At 37.6% G+C, this 20,781-nt stretch overlaps 1 protein-coding gene across 2 annotated transcripts in view; it reads left to right on the top strand.

Annotated features, from left to right (window-relative positions):
• The window catches only part of LOC581376 (14-3-3 epsilon), a 37,098-nt gene extending 16,529 nt beyond the window's left edge, over nucleotides 1-20,569 (top strand). For both annotated transcript variants that reach the window (XM_030991904.1, XM_030991905.1), the window contains exons 2-6: nucleotides 11,165-11,367; nucleotides 13,522-13,628; nucleotides 14,990-15,127; nucleotides 15,932-16,128; nucleotides 17,069-20,569. In XM_030991904.1, coding sequence (XP_030847764.1) covers nucleotides 11,165-11,367; nucleotides 13,522-13,628; nucleotides 14,990-15,127; nucleotides 15,932-16,128; nucleotides 17,069-17,136 — 713 coding nt within the window. In that variant the 3' untranslated portion in view covers nucleotides 17,137-20,569. The remainder of the gene's footprint in view (nucleotides 1-11,164; nucleotides 11,368-13,521; nucleotides 13,629-14,989; nucleotides 15,128-15,931; nucleotides 16,129-17,068) is intronic.
• Nucleotides 20,570-20,781: the final 212 nt, after the last annotated feature.

Raw genomic sequence — 20,781 nt, 5'->3', positions numbered from 1 at the left:
TTGTGTTTTTTCAATTTTAGTACCGTAATTAACAGTGTATAAACCGCTCCTTTTTGCCGCCGAAAAAAATTCAAAGTCGGGGGTCCGGTTTATACACGGTACACCAAAAAAAATGGTTTGAAAGTAATCTTTTTGATGGATCTTAATATGTAGTTTATAATAATAATTCCTACACATGGTGTACCACAAGGTTCTATCCTAGGTCCTCTACTGTTTTTTAAATTTAAATTTGATCTTACACATTCAGCTGCACCTTGCAGTTAAATGAAAGGCCTTCCCGCGTGGTTTTTTTTAACATGGACCTGGCTTGCTGCCGACAAAGTCGGCAAAAAAAAGAAGTTGTTTTTTGTTTTTGTCTTGAGGGCGAAAAAGAGGGTGTGGTTAATACATGAGGGCGGTTTATACAACGTTAATTACATTAATTTGAAATCCCTGAAAGTTGATACATTCATTGTTTTTCACACAAATTGAATGTTGGTTTTTCAGTTTGTGCGAGGCTTTTCTAAGCTACATGGAGGAGAAGTTCATTTGCTAAGGTGTCATGTTTTGCTACTACAGTACAGTACCTAATGTACACACTGTTCATGTAGGCCAAATTGTGCAGTTACATGTACATGTATATTTAGAATTTGTACTTTGTAACAAGCTAATTATTTCGATGGGATGTTGGCAAATTTGTACCAATGACAGTTCTTTTAATGGATGCCCTTGCTTCATTACTTATACACAGTGCACAATACATAGAACCAAAAATATGATACATTTCTGTGCACGATGAGCCCATGAGACGGATCAATACATTTTGATTACAGCTATTACACAACACCACTACACGTTAGGGTTGCTCATTAGTAAACAAGTACCAGTATTATAATCAATGCCACATTCACATTCAAATGTGCCTGTATGGGACTCATGACTCAACGAGTGATCATGTAACATGTAATCAACTTGGCCCTGTTGTGGTGAGCCTTGCAATAATAGAAGCTGAACAAATTACACACAGTACATACTGTAGATCACGTATGCGTGGTGGAGTTGCACTGTATTTAGAATACCGGTAGTGGTTTATGAATGGTACATGTAAGTGGGAGGGGCTGGAATTCCAAGCATGACATTTATTAAGATAGGCGTTGCTACTGTAGCCTACATAGATCTAGCTCATACTATTATGTTCATGTTGTTCCATGCTTGGATGAAATATTGAAGAAATGGTAAATAGCTTTACCCTGAAGTTATATTTTCTGCAGTCATTAAATTTAATGTAACACTGGGTAAAGGTACATGTACATACAGTAACTATAGGTGCGTCTTCATCATCTCGAGATTGCCAAATAGCCCGCTATTTGGGAAATAATCCCAAAGTAACAAATCGCGTCTTCACTATCTCGAGATTCGACCTCGAAACTTGAAACTCGACCTTGAGAAATTAGCTCGAGATATTTTGCTCAGCGTTAGCGTGTATTGCGAATCTTCGGTCTAGTGAAGACGCACGGGACAAATAGCTGGATATTTTGCCAAATAGTAGGATATTTTGCAAACTATCCCAAGACATCTTGGGATATTATCCCGACCAACTATCCAGCTAATTTGCTACTTCGTTCTAATGAAGACGCAATTAGCTGGATAGTTTGCGATCGGGATAGTTCAAATAGCTGGATATTTGGCAATCTCGAGATAGTGAAGACGGGCCTTATGTTTATAATCAACATGACTTTTATTACATGTACCACGATGCATCTCATGGGAAATGTACATGTACCCAATAGACCTCATTCATGCATGTCATATTAGATCCGTTGCATGTGTTTGCTGTGGAACACTGGCCATGCCAGTTTAAAAAGTGTATTAGGGAGAGAGAGAGAGAGAAAGAGAGAGCAGTACATATTGCTAACCTGTATTCATAACCAGTTCTACTTGTACATCTATTACTGCACATGGGCCACTGCATCCTTTAGTGTCATTCGATAGTACTGCAACTTGAACTTGAACTCATTGCCCTACTCAAAGTTAAAGATAAACTGAATTGGTAAAGGTTGATTATCTTACAAAGGACCTTAGGACTATGGCAGTTACACGTACCTTGTTAAATCAGATATTGTGTGATACCATGATTAGAGAAAGAGAGAGAGAGAGACGGAGAGAAAGGGAATACACTCCAGGAACCTCATTATTTTGCCAAAGTACCGGTATAAATTTAATATCTTGTTAGTGTTTTAGTATTTTATTTTTTATTTTTAACCCATAGCAGTTCAGAGTTGTTTACTTTCTAAAGTAATGTTTTCCCTCCTCAAATTGGCATCAATTAATCTTATTCTCCACTCCTAGATAATTGGAATTTAAAAAAATAATAATAATATGAACAAATGTGAAAGAAAATTGCAAAATGAACTGGAAAAATGCTAATTTGTCTAGAAACTCATGGTTTTGTATTTTACACCCCCTTGCCAATTTTGAAACTTCAATGATTAGCTACAATTATGTTCGTAAACATGAATGGCACAATGCACTACATTAGAAATTTGACTCAAAATTATCTGTGATTTTGCTCTTTCTGCTTGTGAACAATGTGTAATTCAGGGGGGGGGAAATACATGGGGGCTCAGGGCGAAATAGCCCCAGAAATGCCCAAAAGAGCTCCTGAAGGTCATAAAAAAGCCCCCAAATTAATGCAAAGCAAGTTGAAGAGTGTTACTCTCATGCAAGCAAGCTTGAAAAGTAGCCCCTGAAATTGTTTTGATATTTTTTTTCCTGGTGTAATTCCTAGCATTCTGGATCAAAAGATAATGCAAAAAAAGTCACTAAAAGGAGACACTGAGCAAACTGCTGCTAAAGAAAGGTTGACAAAATTTCCCTGTATTTCTCAGGAATAATTGTTAATTGAGAGGTTTGGAATGATGAAAATCACTCAGCCTCGCTGAAAACAAGAAGTCAAAAGCACTGCACACAGAATATGCACTTGATGCATCAAAATTTGGTCAGAGTGGATAAATTATTGCTAGTAATATGTTGGCCTTGCATACATGTATATGTTTAATTGAAAAGTAGACAAAAGCTCACATATTGTTTTCACCCTTACCAAAACTATAATTTCTGCATCAAGTGTGTCTTAGAAAATGATTACCACAAGGTAATCCTCTTTGAAATATCAGAAATTCAAAATATAGAAAGATGTTACAGTCTCTTCTGTACGTTTGAAAACTAGGCAGCGTTTCACAAAACCGTTAAAAGTACAAGTGCGCCAGCAATCATTGAAATGCATTTATTAAATTTAACATGTATGTTTGAATTGGATGTTGTTGGTGGACTTGTACTTAGTGACGTTTTTGTGAAACTATGCCCTGCTGCTCTGATATTAAACCACTGATTTGTAGTATACATATACATGTAGATGAGTCAACGACGACCGAGAGATAAACTTTGACCTCGGGTTGCTACCTCATTTTCCAGAAGGGAATTCATGCAATATTTGCCTTCACCGAGCTGAACAAATGCAACTGGATCGATTGTAAATATTTGAAATATTTATGAAATATGTCCACAAGACAAGCCAGTGCACTTTCATTTCATTCATGATTAGCGTCTTCCAAACTGAGCAGAGCAAATCAAATTTATGCACGCTTCTTTAATCGAGTGCCCATAATATAGTGGTGAATTGGTTCAGTCATCTGCTACAAGATGTTCATGTGGTATTGGAACAATGTTCTTTTACATGTGTACAATGTTGCTATGACAGTATGATGTGAACTGTCTAGAATAACTACAACAATAGACTGATTTAATTGTGTTTCATACTTTTAACATGGTCTATTTCAAAGAAAATCCTACATGCAGATGTTTCATTGTAAAAAAAGTCTTAATCATACATGTTTTCAAACTGTATGTATGCTTCCTTAATTTTATGATTGCTGTTTGGATAAAAAGATTCACAATACAGCACTTGTGTGAAATAATCACGAACTTTGCAATTCGCAAAATAACATCAGTAATTTGTTTCACCATTTAAAAAAAAAAGGTCTTTGACAATTTTATGCTTTCTTTAGAAACATAAAGATGAGAAAGTGCTCTTAAAAGTCTTGACAATTGATCTATGTGTAGAGGAAAAGATTTTGCACTTCATAAGATATAAAAGTGGACATTTGATTAAAACTGAAAAAAAGCAATACGAGTATACCTGTACCTGTAAATGCTAATGTGGTTTTCAGACTACCACCCCTGCATTTGAAATTTAGGATTGTGATTGTGGTGCAGACATTGTCTATTTGTAGGAGTTGCCTTGTTAGCCACGGAACAGTACCGACTGAATCATCAATCCGCGATGACCTACACACTCCAGCACATACATGTATAATCAGCCTTCCCTTTGCCTTCTTCATATGCTGGTGGCTAGCCTCTACCTATTTATGCACCCACCCTCTCTGTTTATCTGCCTTATTGGACAGTGTCCAAATGAACGGATGAACACACTTTCACACATGTACGTTTTTTACAGTATGCCTACGTGTAACGGTATATGAAAAGCGAACCTTTTGAATTTTCTGATTTTAAATGTAAGTACATTAACTCATGGATGATCATTAATGCCCAGACATAGTGGTTTGGTCGATCCATCAAAATTTACTGCGGTGACATTTAAGCTTTTTCAAAATTAGGACTGTTATTTCTACAGTGCACATGTAAATTCGAGTTACGTTTACAATGTACATGTACAAGTACATCTGGCAAGTAAATATACATGTACATGTGCAATGTACATGGACTTCCTTGATTGCTTAGTGGATGACACACAGGCATGTACAGTGGTACATACATGTACCTGTAGACATGCTTTTGAATTAATCGAACCCAATGATTATTGAACTTTTAAGTAAAAGATTAACTACTGTAGTTTTGTGAGAAGTATACGTACAGTGTATGCCATTCAACCTGTGCAGTATTTGCATACACTGTAGAGTTAATTTAACACACATGTACATGGCCATGGCAGCTTGACATGTACTTAGGCCTACATGTAATTAGCACAGATGTAGATGTTTGACACACAGAGTTACAGGCCCCGGCCCAACTGCAGTTCAGAATGATTGTAGTTCAACAGATTGCATAACCTCTCTGCAAACCCACTCACAAACATTGTAACTGGGGAATCAAAATTTACACTTTGCTGTGGTAATCACACCAAGCAATTTGCATCCCATTAATCGTCACCGTAGGTTATTCTGAAAGATCGACCAACATCTGCCTGTACAGTGTGCGACCATGCAGATCTGGAATGGTCCAAAATGAGATTTACGATTGTCCCTGTTTCTGCTACCTTGAACAGAATTTGAAATCTGTCAAGACAAAAATCTTAAAATGTGATGTCATGTATAAAGATGATGTACATGTAGCATTAGGAAATGAATCCTTTAATATATGTGGTTATTAGTAATCAGTTTTGATCGAATGAAGACAAAAATAGAAGAGTTAATCTACATGGGGTATTTCCCCGACACTACCCAACCCAGTGACCTTTAGCTTTTGAGGATTTGTTTATTTTAAAAATCTTTTAACATATTTTGTTAATTACATGTACATTTACCTGCACTTTATAGTGTGGAGTAGATTTAATTTCTTTATACAATTTTGTTTCAAATCTATCTCCCTCCTCCCCATGGTTAATCGTTAACGTAGATTGCTCTACAAATACTATGTACAGTATGCATGAATCACAACCTTAAATGCACTTATTTTTGCAAAATAGTCCAGAAAATTGTACGTTGACTCTCAGTGCATGGATTTCATTCGAATCTAAACAGTGCGTGACATTGAATGCTAATTTCGGTAATCGGCGGTGTTGAAATCGTCTGTTGCACATGGCCTGATATTGGCTTCCTTCTAAATCCTTGCTAATAAGAAGACTCTATATCCTCTCTTTCCCTCTCTGTCTCTACTTGTTGTCAGTAAGTGCTTGCACGTCCATGCATCACTTGTATTCTGAGAAAGAAACCAGCAGCGATGAGGAAGTAGAGATACTAAATATTATCTTGACTACAGTATGTATGTACAGACACCAGTGCATGCAGCCCGGCCTGGCCTGGCCCCGTCAGTGCACACGATATGTAATTTGTAACCACAGGGCATTCATAGAGCATATACAATGTATGATAATACACACACACACAAAGCACATCAATGGCATACATGTGGGTTGTAGTATCCGCCTGTCTGCATTTTGTCGAGAGAAGAAGTAGATCTATGTGTTAAGTTCAGGAGTGAGAGTGAGGGGGATGTAATTAGTCGCTCTCTCTCTGTGTCTCTCTCGTGTTTTAAACCTGTTGACCGACTGCTTTGACTGGTAGCTGAACATTATATCTGATTAGATTGAATGTATTGTTATGCACAGAAGTATAGAAATCAAGGTCATAGTCTTTGGTCTCTCATTCTTGATATGATATCTCGTATAAATATATGAATTTACAATTTTACATGTAGCCTAGACTCTATGCATACATGATGTAGTAGCATGCAACATTGGTATGGACAATTACAAGTACCACATCATGGTGTGCATGTATGAGATAATTCATGGCATTCAATTGTATAAGATTGAATGCAAGCCTACAGACATACATGTACCAATGTGCTGATATAATGCACAGCTATATTGTATAGCAGCTTTCGCCAGGTGCATATTACATGTATATTGCAAAGCTTTTTTCTCAAAAATAAGGTATTTCATTTAAGATGTTGATCTCAATAAACACTGCATGAGTAAACAAGTACTTTGGTGACAATGCTGAATGCATTCATGAGTGTACCCCCCCCCCCCCCCCCCCCCCCCCCCCCGTACAATGTACATTATCTAATCATCCCTTTTTTCCCATTAAAATAATTGTTCATAAAAAGCATCCACTGCACTAATTACACTGCGCACCCCTTGAAATAATTACAATGTGATTTAAAAGGACACATATCCCCTTTAAATCCGAGTTGCCTAAAATTTCACTTTTCAGTTTTTTTTTTTACCACTACTAAATTTCGTTTTATGGCTACCGGTAAATGATAAGTAATCAAAAAAATTATAGTCCGAAAAATCTGATGTTGCATAGCGAAGCGCACATTTGAGCATGGTTTCTAACAAAACTTGATACAGAGTTGGGGTCCTGTTCGAGTCTGTATGCTGTACGCAAAAACAATATAATTGGGCGAGGCTTATTAATGTGAGCATGCATTGTTATGAACTTTCCTGACAAGTGACGTCTTCAAAACTGGTTTCTTTATACACTGTTCATGTTTATACAATGATGCATTTTGTGCCCTTTACCGCTTTATGACGATTCTTTGTACAACTTTTGTATAAACTTGTGCCAGTCTGAACATGCCGGTCTACCTATTGTTGATGACTTAGACATCTTGACTAAATAGAAGGTCAAGGTCTTGTCTGTTTGCTTTGTCACATCAGTGCAGGAATTTTACCATGTTTGTAAAATAGGCCCACATCTTTTCATTGTATTATAATGATACTCGTCCGGGAATCATTTGACAGCATAGAAATCAAGTAACATAAATGAATATGAAGTTGAACATGGACCTAGTTGCTAGAAAGTTCTACCGTTTGTGTGTCATTCAACTACATGTACACCCACACACACATGTACAATACTATGATCTTTTACTATAAATAAAATACTATTATTTCACTAAAAGATGTGTGTAGTTGAGCATTTGTGTCCTTGTCATTGAAAACATTGTTTAAAGACTCCAACCTGTTGGATAGGATTTTACAGTGGTTTATAAAGCACACGTTTCCGTTGATCCCAACCCATTTATCCCAGACTGTAATATTGAATGGGCCCCTTGCATGAAGCGACATGTACCTGTACATGAAATGTCATGTGCAGTCCTGTGTGATTAACAGTTGTATCGGTGCTTTCTATCGTACACAATGCAATGATCATTTGCTGGACTGACTTGTGTCTTTTTGAAAGATCTCAACCACTTTCATATGCCCAAATTAGGTTGGAAATATAAAGAAAATTAACAATATTCAATATTTACAAAGAAGTGAGTGAGTTATTCATAAAAATTACATAAAATGTGTGCACTGAATTATAGCTGTAATCAATCGTACACATATTTATTTTGTGTAGAATCCAGGTTATTCTTTCTTTTCTTTTTTTAATAAATGATAATCGTGTATCACCTTTAAAAATTGACACACAGTGCATCCCAACTCCCAAGTGACTTTTAATTATCTGGTATGACTTTTATGGCAACAACAGAGAATGAATTGCATGTGTGTGAATTGATGAATGGCACAGGAGTAATCACAATTAAGAGTGTAGCAAGCTGTTCCATGGGCCACTCATAGTGTATTCCTGGGTATTCTCTCCCTTTTGGATGTGATTTATAGACCGTTGTGATATACAGCAGGTTATTGCATACACAACATGCACCTATTAGACTGTCCAGCCTTCAACCTCACACTAGCAAGCTACATGTACATCTACATGTACCTGTGACCTGTGTAGAAACATGTACAGTGTACATGCGCATGTAAAAAAGATGACGAGTCGGTTCTGGTCAAATGCTGGATGATTGTCACAGTAATAAGAATGTATTTGAAGGAACATGTTTTATTATTAAGGGTATCCATTATTAGTGTAATGTGATATGGTTTCTAAATATGTTCAGATGAATTTCTGTTATATGAAGCATACAAATTGTACCAATTGTCTCTATACATTTGCTGTAAATACATGTACATATAACATTAATGTTAATTAATGTACTGTAGTATAGAGCAGGGTGGTTTCCATGTACAAGAGGTTTCAAACATGTATCACACAACAGGTGTGAATTTTCATTGATTAAAAATCAGCAACAGGTTAGCACTACCGGTATTCTTTCTCAATGTGTTTGAAAATGGTTCAGATTACATTAGAGTGCATGTAATAACGTTAGAGCCCATAATATGCTCTAACATGCGTGTACATCAGATCATACTCCCTCCACATTTCTATTCACATGCTTTAATTTTTGTTCATAACAACCCGGATACGTGTACAGTTAGCACCTGAATTATTCAGACTCCTTGTAAATTTATTAATAGGTTTTATGTATTTTGTAAATTAGTAATGAAATGTGGACTGGTTGAATTAGGACCTCTGTTGAATTGACTTAATTGTAAGCTTTAAAGGTAATACAAAGTTTTGGGAAATTTCGAAAATTGGGTGGATAGTGATTCTTTACAATTTTGATATATTTGGATGTGCCCCTGTGGATGTATTATAAACACTAGAAACTTTAGTCTCTAAAACACTTCTGCTTTTGAGAAAAATTGAATATAAAAATTTACCAGTGCTCCCAGTAAATTTTTCATAAAATTTCAAATAGCGCCTTCGGCCGTACAATGGTAGCTGCGACCATGAAAATCTCAGAATACGTAGTTGTGATGTAAAATTTACAAACGTGAATAGCTAAACGGTCGATTTAGTGAAGAAGCATTGTTTTATAGCTTAATACATATCTTGACCGTGAGAGTGAGCTATACAACTTAAAGTTTATTATTTACAATTTCATAACTTTAGAATCGATTTCAACTGTGACAACGCTCACTGAATAGAGTAGGATCGCATATGCTTCCAATATGTTCATTTGAATCAAATTCATGACCCCATACCAAAACTTTGTATTAATTACCTTTAATCATTCCCTTGAAACATAAATCTGGACAAATCGATATTTTCACATGCATAAAAGAAAATGTCAAAACTTGCTAAGTTGCCAAGGGTATGAATAATAAGTTGTTAACTGGATGCATAAACAGCAACCTCAAGTACGTTTTTAAGAATATCATGAACGATCACCAAAAATAAATGTAAGGTATAATTATGTAGAATTGTACATAAAGAAAACATGAAATATACATAAACAAAGAAAAGTTAAATAGAATTAAGTTATATAAAATTATATGAAAATTATACAAATGAAATAATATTCATTGTAACAAACCTGAAATCGGTTTGAAATCGATTACTCCCGATAAATGCACTCTCAAACTCTTTATTTTAAAAAATGCCTTTCAAAGTTGCGCTTTGATTGCATGAAACCAGTGATATACTGCTTTTGGTATTTTAATTATGATTAACTGTATTGCATTGTGGGGGGGGGGGGGGGGCTAACATGTAGGAGTAATGAATGTTTCATGCATAACATGAGGATGAGTGTTGCTCCTGGCAATAATGACATCTAGTCCGTGTTTACTCAATTTCCCAGTGACTGTTGTAGGCTGTTAAAATGTTCACCCGTGATACGAAAATACAATTGCAGAGTGTTATGAAAATGGAAAAATTATTTTTGTGAATTTCGCTAATAACTAAATGATCCCAACTTTAACGATGTCCATATCAAGATATTTCCATCAAGTACTATCGCATATCGAAATCATTTTACGTAAGCCATGTCGCAATGGTGTCTATATAGTACACTATAGCATGGGCCATCACTGGCTCATGCGGCACAGTTTGAAACTACGCTCATCATAATGGGGCACGTTGGTAGATTATTTTCATTCTTTTCTGATACAAGTAATGCTTGTATGATGATGGTCATGACACTAAGCAATGAGTTCATGATCCACAGAAATAGAATGATCATTACTGAGAGTATATAATTGGTAATGGTCGTGGCTTTATGCCAATGTAATAACTAAAAAATTTGTCCTTAAAACTCTTGTTCCGCTCTAATATTGGATTATACAGTATTTATCTGCAATGCTAATGGAAAGCGGTTGATTTATTGTCCATGTATACCAGTGTCAAGTTCCAATGTATGTGAATAATATGCTGATCTCTGGGCCCCATTGCATAGCATTTATATGTACCATTGATGGTGAACATCCATTGAAACCTTGATTTGATTGGCTGTCAAGTGATGTTGCCATGGCAGCTATAAACAGGGATGCCAACTTTCAGGCAAAAGCCTGAATTCAGGCCCTGGCGAGTTATTATTTAGGCTTTTTTGTGTACAAAATAGCTCATTTTAGGTGATTATCAGGCTCTCTGATCAATTCTAACTGGCATCCCTGTATATATTATAGATGGCAAATTACAAATATTTTCTGTAGTGAAGTGTAGTTATACCTGATATTAAAACAATTGCATCTTTTTTTCCTCTTCTGCAGAAATGGTCAACCATATGAAGGATGTAGCCAGGGTAAACGAAGAATTGTCGGTGGAGGAGAGGAATCTCTTGTCGGTAGCTTACAAGAATGTAATCGGAGCAAGGCGTGCTTCGTGGCGCATTGTCAGTAGTATTGAGCAGAAAGACAAAACCAGGGAAGACGACTCTCAAAAGATAGAGCAGGTCAAAGGTTGCAGAGTTGAGGTTAGTATTGCTCATGATTTTAGGGAAGCCTTAAAGGAGCTACACAAAGAAAATTCACTAACAACTCGTAATTGGAACAAATTACGTATGGATGGAAAGATTTTCTCTTGAAAAACACAAACAATTTGCTGAGAAATCATATAGATATCATGGAAAGGCGTAAAATGCAATTTTTCAAGACCCCCCTGAACTTAAGTCAAACACACAAGTCTAGCGAGCTCTAAATAGTTACGTCAAACACTGGACGAACAGCTCAGTGCCGTGTAGCAGTATGCAGCTAGCCAGCCGTGTCCCGTATGTGACGTCACAATTATTGACGCTCTACAATGGACCGCTGAAGGCAGAAAATCTGGATCTCAAAATAACAATTTTGAGAGTTGATTACTGCGGGCCCCAAACATATTTTGAAGAGAAGAGTTGTTGTATTTGATCGGCAAGGCTTCCTCTTCGCAATGATATGAGTTTTGCATCAATTCAAAACACTTTTGATTCTTCGTGTGGCTACTTTAAAGATAAAGTTTGAGTTCTGTTCATGTGATTGCATTGGGAAAGAAACGGTTTGAAATCGATCAGAAAAGTTTGATCATCTAGCATAGAAGTATTGGTGTGTCATGCAAGGTTCTATAATTATCAAAATGATGAGAAATTTGGCCCAGTCTTGGTAAAGTTACAAGCACTTTATACAGAAAGATGTACATGTATATGGGACTACATGAACATGTATACAAAATCCGTCCCGATTTTGTTGATGTTTCATTCCATATTTAGAATATTCAGGCATTTGAAGAGCAATGCTTTTCAGGGAAGATGTTTTATCTGATGTTCTTCCACACCTGCATAATGACAATGATTACGCTCACAAATTATTTTTCACCTCTTCCCAGAACTCAATCTTCTCTTTAAATTGCACTTTACATTTTGAGAATGTTGGTGGGCGTGCAAATCACAGGCCTTAAATTTCAATATTTTTAGGGCAAGGCCATTTTTCTGTAGGGCACATTCCTATATTACAGCACAAATAGGAAGAATTGGAAAGGGCACAACAAATCTCCAAGGCCAATTAGAGGGGCATTGAGGCCAATCAAAGGGGCATCCAAGGCCATGGCCTTGGTGGCCTTGGATTAATTTAAGCCCTGAAATCAATAGTTGAGGATGAAAGTTAAGTTCTTCAGTTCTTGCCATATGAAATTGTTCTATAGAAAATGTGTCTAATGTCTAAAAATAGTTCTTGAAACAAATGAGATGGATAGATAGATAAATGGTATTTTATTGCATCTTTCATGAATGGCAGTTTCACAACTGAATTGCACATGAGTTACACGAATTGGATATATACATTGTAAAAAACTTACATAACATTTAGTTAAAAATTATTAAAACGTGACACGTTACTACTGCCTAAATACCATAAACAATTAAAAACACTTAATGAACATAATTTCTACCAAAGAAAAAAGAAAAAAGGTATAAACATAATTACATGCCAACATAATATGGACTAAGGCAAATCATACAACAGTTCGTCATGTTACAATATTGCAGTAGTGGGTATGGTGGTAAAATAATCAATGATAGCGGCAAAAGCAGGTGTATGAACATTTAGTAATATTTGAAATAATTATTCAAATTAAAAGTAAAAAGCAATTCAATATCATTAAAACATACCGGTACGATATCATTTGGACCAGCGAATTCTGGGCAAATTGCTGAAATTTCCCTTTATTGAAAAAGCATCTACACTGAGATTACATGTTCAATTGATGACTTTCTTTAACTAATGCTCATTCTTATAACTTTGTTTATTATATGTGAACCATTCTTAATTGGTTTATAATATAATATCAGGAAAAAACATCCTTGCAAGGTACCAGGAAAATGAAAAATGATTTAGTGTTACACATTTCTTTGCTCAGTTATTATCTTTCTTTTTCTGTCTATTTACACCAACAACCCTGTATTCTCGATTTAAGAGTTTATTTAACCCTCAAAATTGTATAAAGACTGGTTTTACCATCTGGCACTTTTTATGGTTGTTTTCGATTATTAATTAAATTTGTTCTTAATTTTTGGTATGAAAATTTCATAATGTGTTGACATAATATTATTCAACATTTATTATTATTCTAAAAATTTTAATTCTTTTTATTTCCTCAGATTGAGCAAGAACTAACGCAAATCTGTGATGACATTCTTGACCTTCTAGAAAAGTCCCTGATCCCTAACGCCAAATCGTCAGAGTCAAAAGTGTTCTACCATAAAATGTAAGTCATCTTATCTTATATAATTTAGTATAGTTGTACTGTAGTTTCACACTTATTCCATAATGTCCTTCCACTCAGGTTCCTTCTCTTCTGACACTCCCATCTTCTTGCTGGCAGCCCCACCCAAGTTACTACCCAACCCAATCCCCATCATTCACCCCTCCCCCTTCCCACCCTCTACTTGCTGCTCTCTCTCTCTCTCTCTCTCTCTCTCTCTCCCCTTCGCTGCCTGTCCTCCCATTCACTCTTTGATATCCCTCCCCTTCCCTGCCAGACCCCTATTCACTCGCTGCTTTCTCTTCTCGTCCCTCCCTCCCCCCTTCCTATTCACTCTATGATATCCCTCCCCTCCCCTTCGCTGTCAGGCCTCCTATTTACTCATTGACATCTCTTCCATCTCCCCTCCCTGCCTGTCCTCCCATTCGCTCTTTGATATCTGTCCCCTCCCCTTCCCTGTCGGGCCTCCTGTTCACTCGCTGATATCTCTTCCCTCTCCCTCCCCTCTCTCTGCCACCCCATCCGTTCACTTGCTACTTTCTTTTCCCTCCCCTCCCTGCTAGCCTATCCATGCACTCACTCCTTGCTCTCATTCACTCCCCTCCCCTCCCCCCCCCCCCCCCCCTTCTCCTCCCTGCCAGCTACCCTATTCACTTGCTGCTATCTGTACCCTCCCCTCCTGCCACCCGTCCCATTCACTCACTGCTATTTCTCCCCTCCCCCTCCCTCCTCCCTGCCAGCTACCCTATTCACTTGCTGCTATCTGTACCCTCCCCTCCTGCCACCCGTCCCATTCACTCACTGCTATTTCTCTCCTCCCCCACCCTCCTCCTCCTCCCTACCAGCTACCCTATTCACTTGCTGCTATCTGTACCCTCCCCTCCTGCCAGCCGTCCCATTCACTCACTCCTATTTCTCTCCTCCCCCACCCTCCTCCTCCTCCCTACCAGCTACCCTATTCACTTGCTGCTATCTGTACCCTCCCCTCCTGCCAGCCCTCCCATTCACTTTTCTCTACCTTTCTTCTTTCATCCTTGCTTGCCCAGTGACTTGAATACAGGTTTTCCATTGGCTTCATTCTTGAACCCATCTAGTAATATGTTTTAAACTTTTAATGCATAGATATACAGATTTACTGCATAGGAATTTTAATTTGAAAGTGGAATATATTGCAAAAATGATCAGAAACAAATTGTATAGAGTCAAACAAACAACAAACAGAACAGAACAAACATTAATAATCATAATTTGTTTTCTTCTAAAGTCAGCCTATTTATTACATACTTGATGTTAAGTATTTGTGTAGATGAGTACCACATGTACACATCTAAATGAATTCTCTCAATGCACTTTATAATCAACAGGAAGGGAGACTACCACCGCTACCTGGCCGAGTTCTCGCTCGATTCTAAACGCAAGTCGGCGTCCGATCAGAGTCTAGCAGCGTACAAAACGGCCGTAGAGATTGCAGGAATTGAGTTAACACCCACACACCCCATTAGGTATGTCTGTAATGATAATAATAATAATGATGATGAGTAAACTTTGGTTTTATATCACATAATAGTTGCAACTTAATTCTATTTGTGCTCTACATTATGGAATTGGTAAACATACACATATAAAGAGAAGTATAACACTACAACAAGTAAACATAGGTCGTCAGGGCTTTCTCAAGGCAAATTATTTCTGATGGGATTTGTTATTATATTTATTCGGCAAAGACAAAGAAAATCAGTAAATACAAAACAAGAGTACATTTGGAAAAGAGTCGCATGGATGCTGGGAAAATAACTATAACTCAAAGGTCTTCTTTCTTTTTGCGTCTGGTCTGAGGGTTGTTTACAGCCTGTGGATGCTATGCGTAACAAATGTAACTATGCTGGTACATTTTGTGCTCCATGTTGATGTTTTTGTTTCATCATCCAGGATGCAACTTTTTCCTCAAGTAGGTGGACTAGGGCATGTACTTATACTAAAAAAGTACCTAAAATTGTTCCTTTTATGCAGGAAAAAAAATGCGGGGGGGGGGGGGGGCTACTTTTCAAGCTTGGTTCCATGAAAATAACACTTTTTAATTTGTTTTACATTGAATTTGATGCATATTTTGGGGGGCTTTTTTTAATGACTTTCGGGGGCTCTTTTTGGCATTTCGGGACCAATTTGCCCTGAGCCCCTGTGTATTTTTCCCCTGTTTTTATGCAAGTTCATTTTATATTTTACTGTTTATCAATGTTTCTTCTCCCTCTCTCTCTCTGTGCCCCTCCCTCTTTCTCCGGCACTCTGTACTCCCTGTCCTTCCACAGGTTGGGTCTGGCACTTAACTTTAGTGTGTTCTACTATGAGATCCTGAATTCCCCGGACCGTGCCTGCCGCCTGGCCAAGACTGCGTTCGACGACGCCATCGCAGAGCTGGACAACCTCAACGAGGAAAGCTACAAGGATTCCACTCTCATCATGCAGCTCCTGAGGGACAACCTAACGCTCTGGACCTCCGATATCAGTAAGTTCATTTAAAGCCCATCTGTACTAGTTTGGGGGGGGGATTAGACCTCCCTGCAAGGTCACTGACGGGTGGTTATCTCATCAAATCAGCTCTCAATAAACATAAGAAAAAGAGGATCATGGGGGACCAACAGGCACCGATTAGGCATTGTTTGCTATATAGAAGGTGTAGGTAGCTATAAGTAGGACAGTGGGCCTTTAAACACCTCAGAGCCTTGTTGAGATAGGACTCTGTGTACCTCTGATATCAGTTAGTTCTTTTTCTTCTTCCTCTTCTTGAAGATAATCTGCCTCCTTCAATACTGAAGATTCTTGCAGGTGCCGTATGAACTCGGCCTGGTTGGGGTGTGCAGGTTGACCACTACACCGGGGTTTCCCCCTACTCTTATATGAAGAGTTCAGTGGGTTCTTAACGTGCAAGGGTGGTGACTCTCCTGCTGCACATGGAGCCTCCATTTAACGTCTTATCCGAGGAATGGAGTGTTTTCCATTTAACATAGGGGTCGGGTTAGGGTTGTAATTGGGTGTTGGGTTAGGTTTGAGGTTAGGGACAGGTAAAGAGTTTGGTCCAGGGTTGAAAATAAAGATTTGGGTAGTGAAGTGAAGTGAAGGGGTGTCCTAGAAGTGTCTTGACTTGAAATTCAAAGGTCGTGGTGTGATCCCCGACACTGCACGTACGTCTTTCGGCAAGGCATTAATTTATATTTGCCACACTCATCCCAGGTGAGGTAAATGGGTACCTGGCATGAATTAAGTCCTTGAAATGCTGGAGCGCTGTAATGGCAGCTAGGCTAAAGCCGGGGTAATAATTAGTTTGCCTCACAATAAAATTTCTAGATAGACGGCGCTATAGAAATGCCTATTATTATTAAGGAGCAAGTGTCGTAAGAACCGCAGAGATGAACCATTGTCCTTTGTTTTTTCTTTGATGATTACAGAGAACGAGACAACCGAGAAGCCCGACATAGAGGACCTTGAAGAGACGCCCCAGACGGAGGCTTCTTAATCCAAGGTCAAAGGTTACTTGGGCTCATCTCCAAACACACAGAAAGAAGCAATGTTATCTACAGTGCAGTTGTGTGTTTCTTGTTTCACTTTACCATACTAATCAACTTATTTTACCTCCTTTCTATGTAAACAGCACACATTTGATTTTGAATCCTCACTAACTTTGGAGAGAAAATACTGGGTAAAAGGATATCTGTCAGCAAAAAAAATATATATATATAGAAATGCACTTGTTTAGGATTTACACACGAAACATTGAAATAATTTATTAAGTGTTGTGTGGATTATTAGTTGTAGGAACTACACACATTAATGAGTTTTCAGAACAGCACATATTTATAACGAGGAAGGAAAAAATAAACATCTGTGCACTGTAGTCATCTAATGGTTAAATAGAAGTCTATGATTGTGAAATATATACACTTGAAAACGTAATGTATACATATATTGTGTAAGATATTGTAATTTTTGAGCTTCGTATAAACACGTTAGGCAGAGCAAAACAAAATTTGAAAAAAAATACCAAAAAAAGGAGAAAAAAATATGAATGTGTATATATTTAGTCTCTCTTATTAATCAACTGTTTCAAAACTACGTTCCGTTTTTGATGCTTGCGATAACACTAGTTTTTATTGGCTGGTTTAGATATGCCAATGCTAAAGTGACATTCTCTCTTTTTCTTTTTTAAAAATCTTGTGGCACTGTGTGATGTATGATGATGTAGCTTGACTCTGTACTTCTGCTTTAAATATTTTCTAGTTGTTGGATTTTTGAAAGTGCCAGTGTGGAGTGAGGGGGCTGCAATCAACAACCCTCCACACTAGGAGGGGGAGAAGAAAAAAATGAAGGAGGGGGAAAACAGTTTTTGAAGAAAAGAAAAAATGCTCTGATGCACAATTCCAGTGAGAAGTGATAACTTACGAAAAAGCTTTACTTGATGATTCCGAAAAGATGCTTTATTTCCTTCCCTAGCTTTTCTCAGCTCTTTCCCCCCATCCACCCTCCTATTTGTTTTTATACAGTACAAAAGAAAAAAATGGTTCTGTGAATATTATGAGGATTTTTAATGATTTTGGTTGATATTTTTAGTTTTCTTTATTTTTTTTTCCTGTGAAGTCTATGCGATCTATCGTTTTGTTTTTTTCTGTCACTTTCTCTCGTACATGGTACCCGGTGTGTGTTTAATTCGTCGGTTGAAGAAAAAAAAGGGGTGCATTTACATGGTATGGAGGCTCCACAGGTCGAAGGTCAGGATGTCTCTTTGATAGTGTTAAGTATGATGAGAGATGATGTGTGGAAATGATCTGTGGAATGATTGAAGATAGTATTTATGGAGTGCAGACGCCATTCCCCATCCCTGGACGTCGTCGTTTTATGATGGAAGCGGTATGTACTAGAAAATGACCTGGGGCAACTTGGCAACACGGAAGACCCGCATGTTCCTTCGGCTCGGCGTTTGAATGGTATTCGGTCAGCTTCTTCCCTGCATTTCTGCATTGATTTGCAAGACTAGGATATGACCTACAGGAAGCACATGTAAAGGGTCAGTCAATCATAGAACTGGAATGATAAGACCGAAGTCGGTGTGGGGATATTTTTCTTTTGTTTACTTGTACAAGTTGAATAGTTTTTAACAGCAGTTGTTGTGTTTGGGTAGTTGAGAAAATTAACCTGGAGTTGCTAGTTGAATTGCGTAAAATAAGGTTTTAGTTGTGGCATTCCTCAAAAACTCACGCCTGCGTTGCTTTCTTTCAGTCCAAAATCTGTTTCTGAAATGTCCATCTCTCAGTCGTTCCAGGGGATGTTTTCTTCTTGACCCAAATGTGGGAGAGTGACTGAACGAAGGAATGAATGAATGAATGAATGAATGCAAAGAAAGACCTGTGAAAGAAATCCCGTAACAATCGGAGCACCGAGTAACCAACACTCGTTTCTAAGGCAAATATTGTGCATTTTATTTGTGAATTGTAACATCAACTGGTCTAGAACAATATGCCTGACATTTGATGGGGAATGACTTGTTCATGGTGAAAAATACAGGACTGACATTCATTATTTTTCTTTTCTTGTTTTTCTTTGTGATGGCTTCATTGTAGGAAATTTACCAAGCTCAAGTGTACTGGAGTAATGTTCAAAAATTAAAATGCCAAAAAAAAACAAAAAAAATGCTGTACACCATGTACCTAGTGTGTTTTAGGGGAAAAATTAGATGTGCTAGTTTTGACTTGCGTGAATGTAATGGTTGCTGTTTACAATTGTACTGATGGTGTTTAAACTTGTTGATATATTTTCTTCTCTCTATGATCTATGAAAGTTTTGTGTTCTTTATATCTGCAACTTGGATCTTGTTGATATTTAAGATGTTTAGATTTGCAAACATGGAATGATAACTCGTGGAAACAAATTTTTCGTCAAGATTTCACAGATTCCCTTATGTAAAGTTGGGCTCTGTTGGCACACGTCTTGAATTCCCTGCAGATATTTTCTACTAACTGCCATGAAATATACTGGCATATTGACTGGACTTTGGAAATGAATGCTAGTCGCTCCTTTGCCAACTTGTGGGAATGAGCTTGATTCATTACCGCAGATGAGATATGTACTTAGGGTGGGTTTCATACTTCCCTCCCTCTTTCCTTTCATAGGGCAAGAGCAATTTCTTTGAAACATGTTAGGGGTATTCCAAGCAGACCCGAAAGGCAAAATGACCAACGGAGTTGCTAATCGACTCTCTTCAACTTTTGTGCTAGAGATGGCCAGACTTTGAAAGCTTATCCAAAAAAGATCATAATTTGTGTAAGGCTCCCAATAACTTAGGGAGGGGGTCAAGAGAGAAAGCATTCATTTCCACCATCATAAAATATTCAATACTAACTTGATTCATATCGGATGTTTAAAGAATGAAAAGTTTCTTCAGTGTGTTTTCGAACATTGTGCGACAAATGCAACCATCTTTGTCTTTAAAACGTATTTCATAGCATAAAATATGAATTCATGATGTTATAAAAACCTGGAGGAAAGGAAACTAATACACCCATTTGCTCTCCACTTTAATAATAATATGTATTCCAGTACAGGCTAACATGGCTGTAATGTTATCTATTCCAACTTTTCCTTTCTGTTCTTCAAAACCTGATCACTGTCAAATATATATATATTTGAAGGTAGACCAGTATTATTATATAGTTCTATGTATTTCACACTGGAAATGGAGGCTATGTGGAGTTTATGTATGTCCTTATTGTAGTGAATGTTATAGACTTATCCTTGTTTTGCACATTTAAGAATAAGATTGATTGATTGAGAAAAAAAACCAAACAAAATTATGTAATGCGTCTACACAATGTCTGCCTCAAGCTTACAGCGCCTGGTTGATGGTAAATTGCTACCACAATAAAATGCAGACTTTGATTCTCAATGTCTCCCCATAACTCGAGGTCGTCCAAGTGTTTCTTTGGTCTTGTGCGATGGTGTGAAGATGGTGGAGGGGGATGGTGAAAGCAAAACCTGAAATGTTTTCATACAGAAGAGAGAGAGAGAGAGAGAGAGAGAGAGGGGGGGGGGGTAGAGGAGTGTGAAATGCTGTATTGTAAAACCAGACCTTTGCTAATCTTCACGATGGCCCTTTTTGGGGCGAGCAACG

Source organism: Strongylocentrotus purpuratus, unplaced genomic scaffold, assembly GCF_000002235.5.
Source record: "Strongylocentrotus purpuratus isolate Spur 01 unplaced genomic scaffold, Spur_5.0 spur5_scaffold_2, whole genome shotgun sequence".
Lineage (NCBI taxonomy): Eukaryota > Metazoa > Echinodermata > Echinoidea > Camarodonta > Strongylocentrotidae > Strongylocentrotus > Strongylocentrotus purpuratus.
The sequence above is the reverse complement of the archived record's forward strand: the minus strand, read 5'-3'. Positions and strand labels throughout refer to the sequence as shown.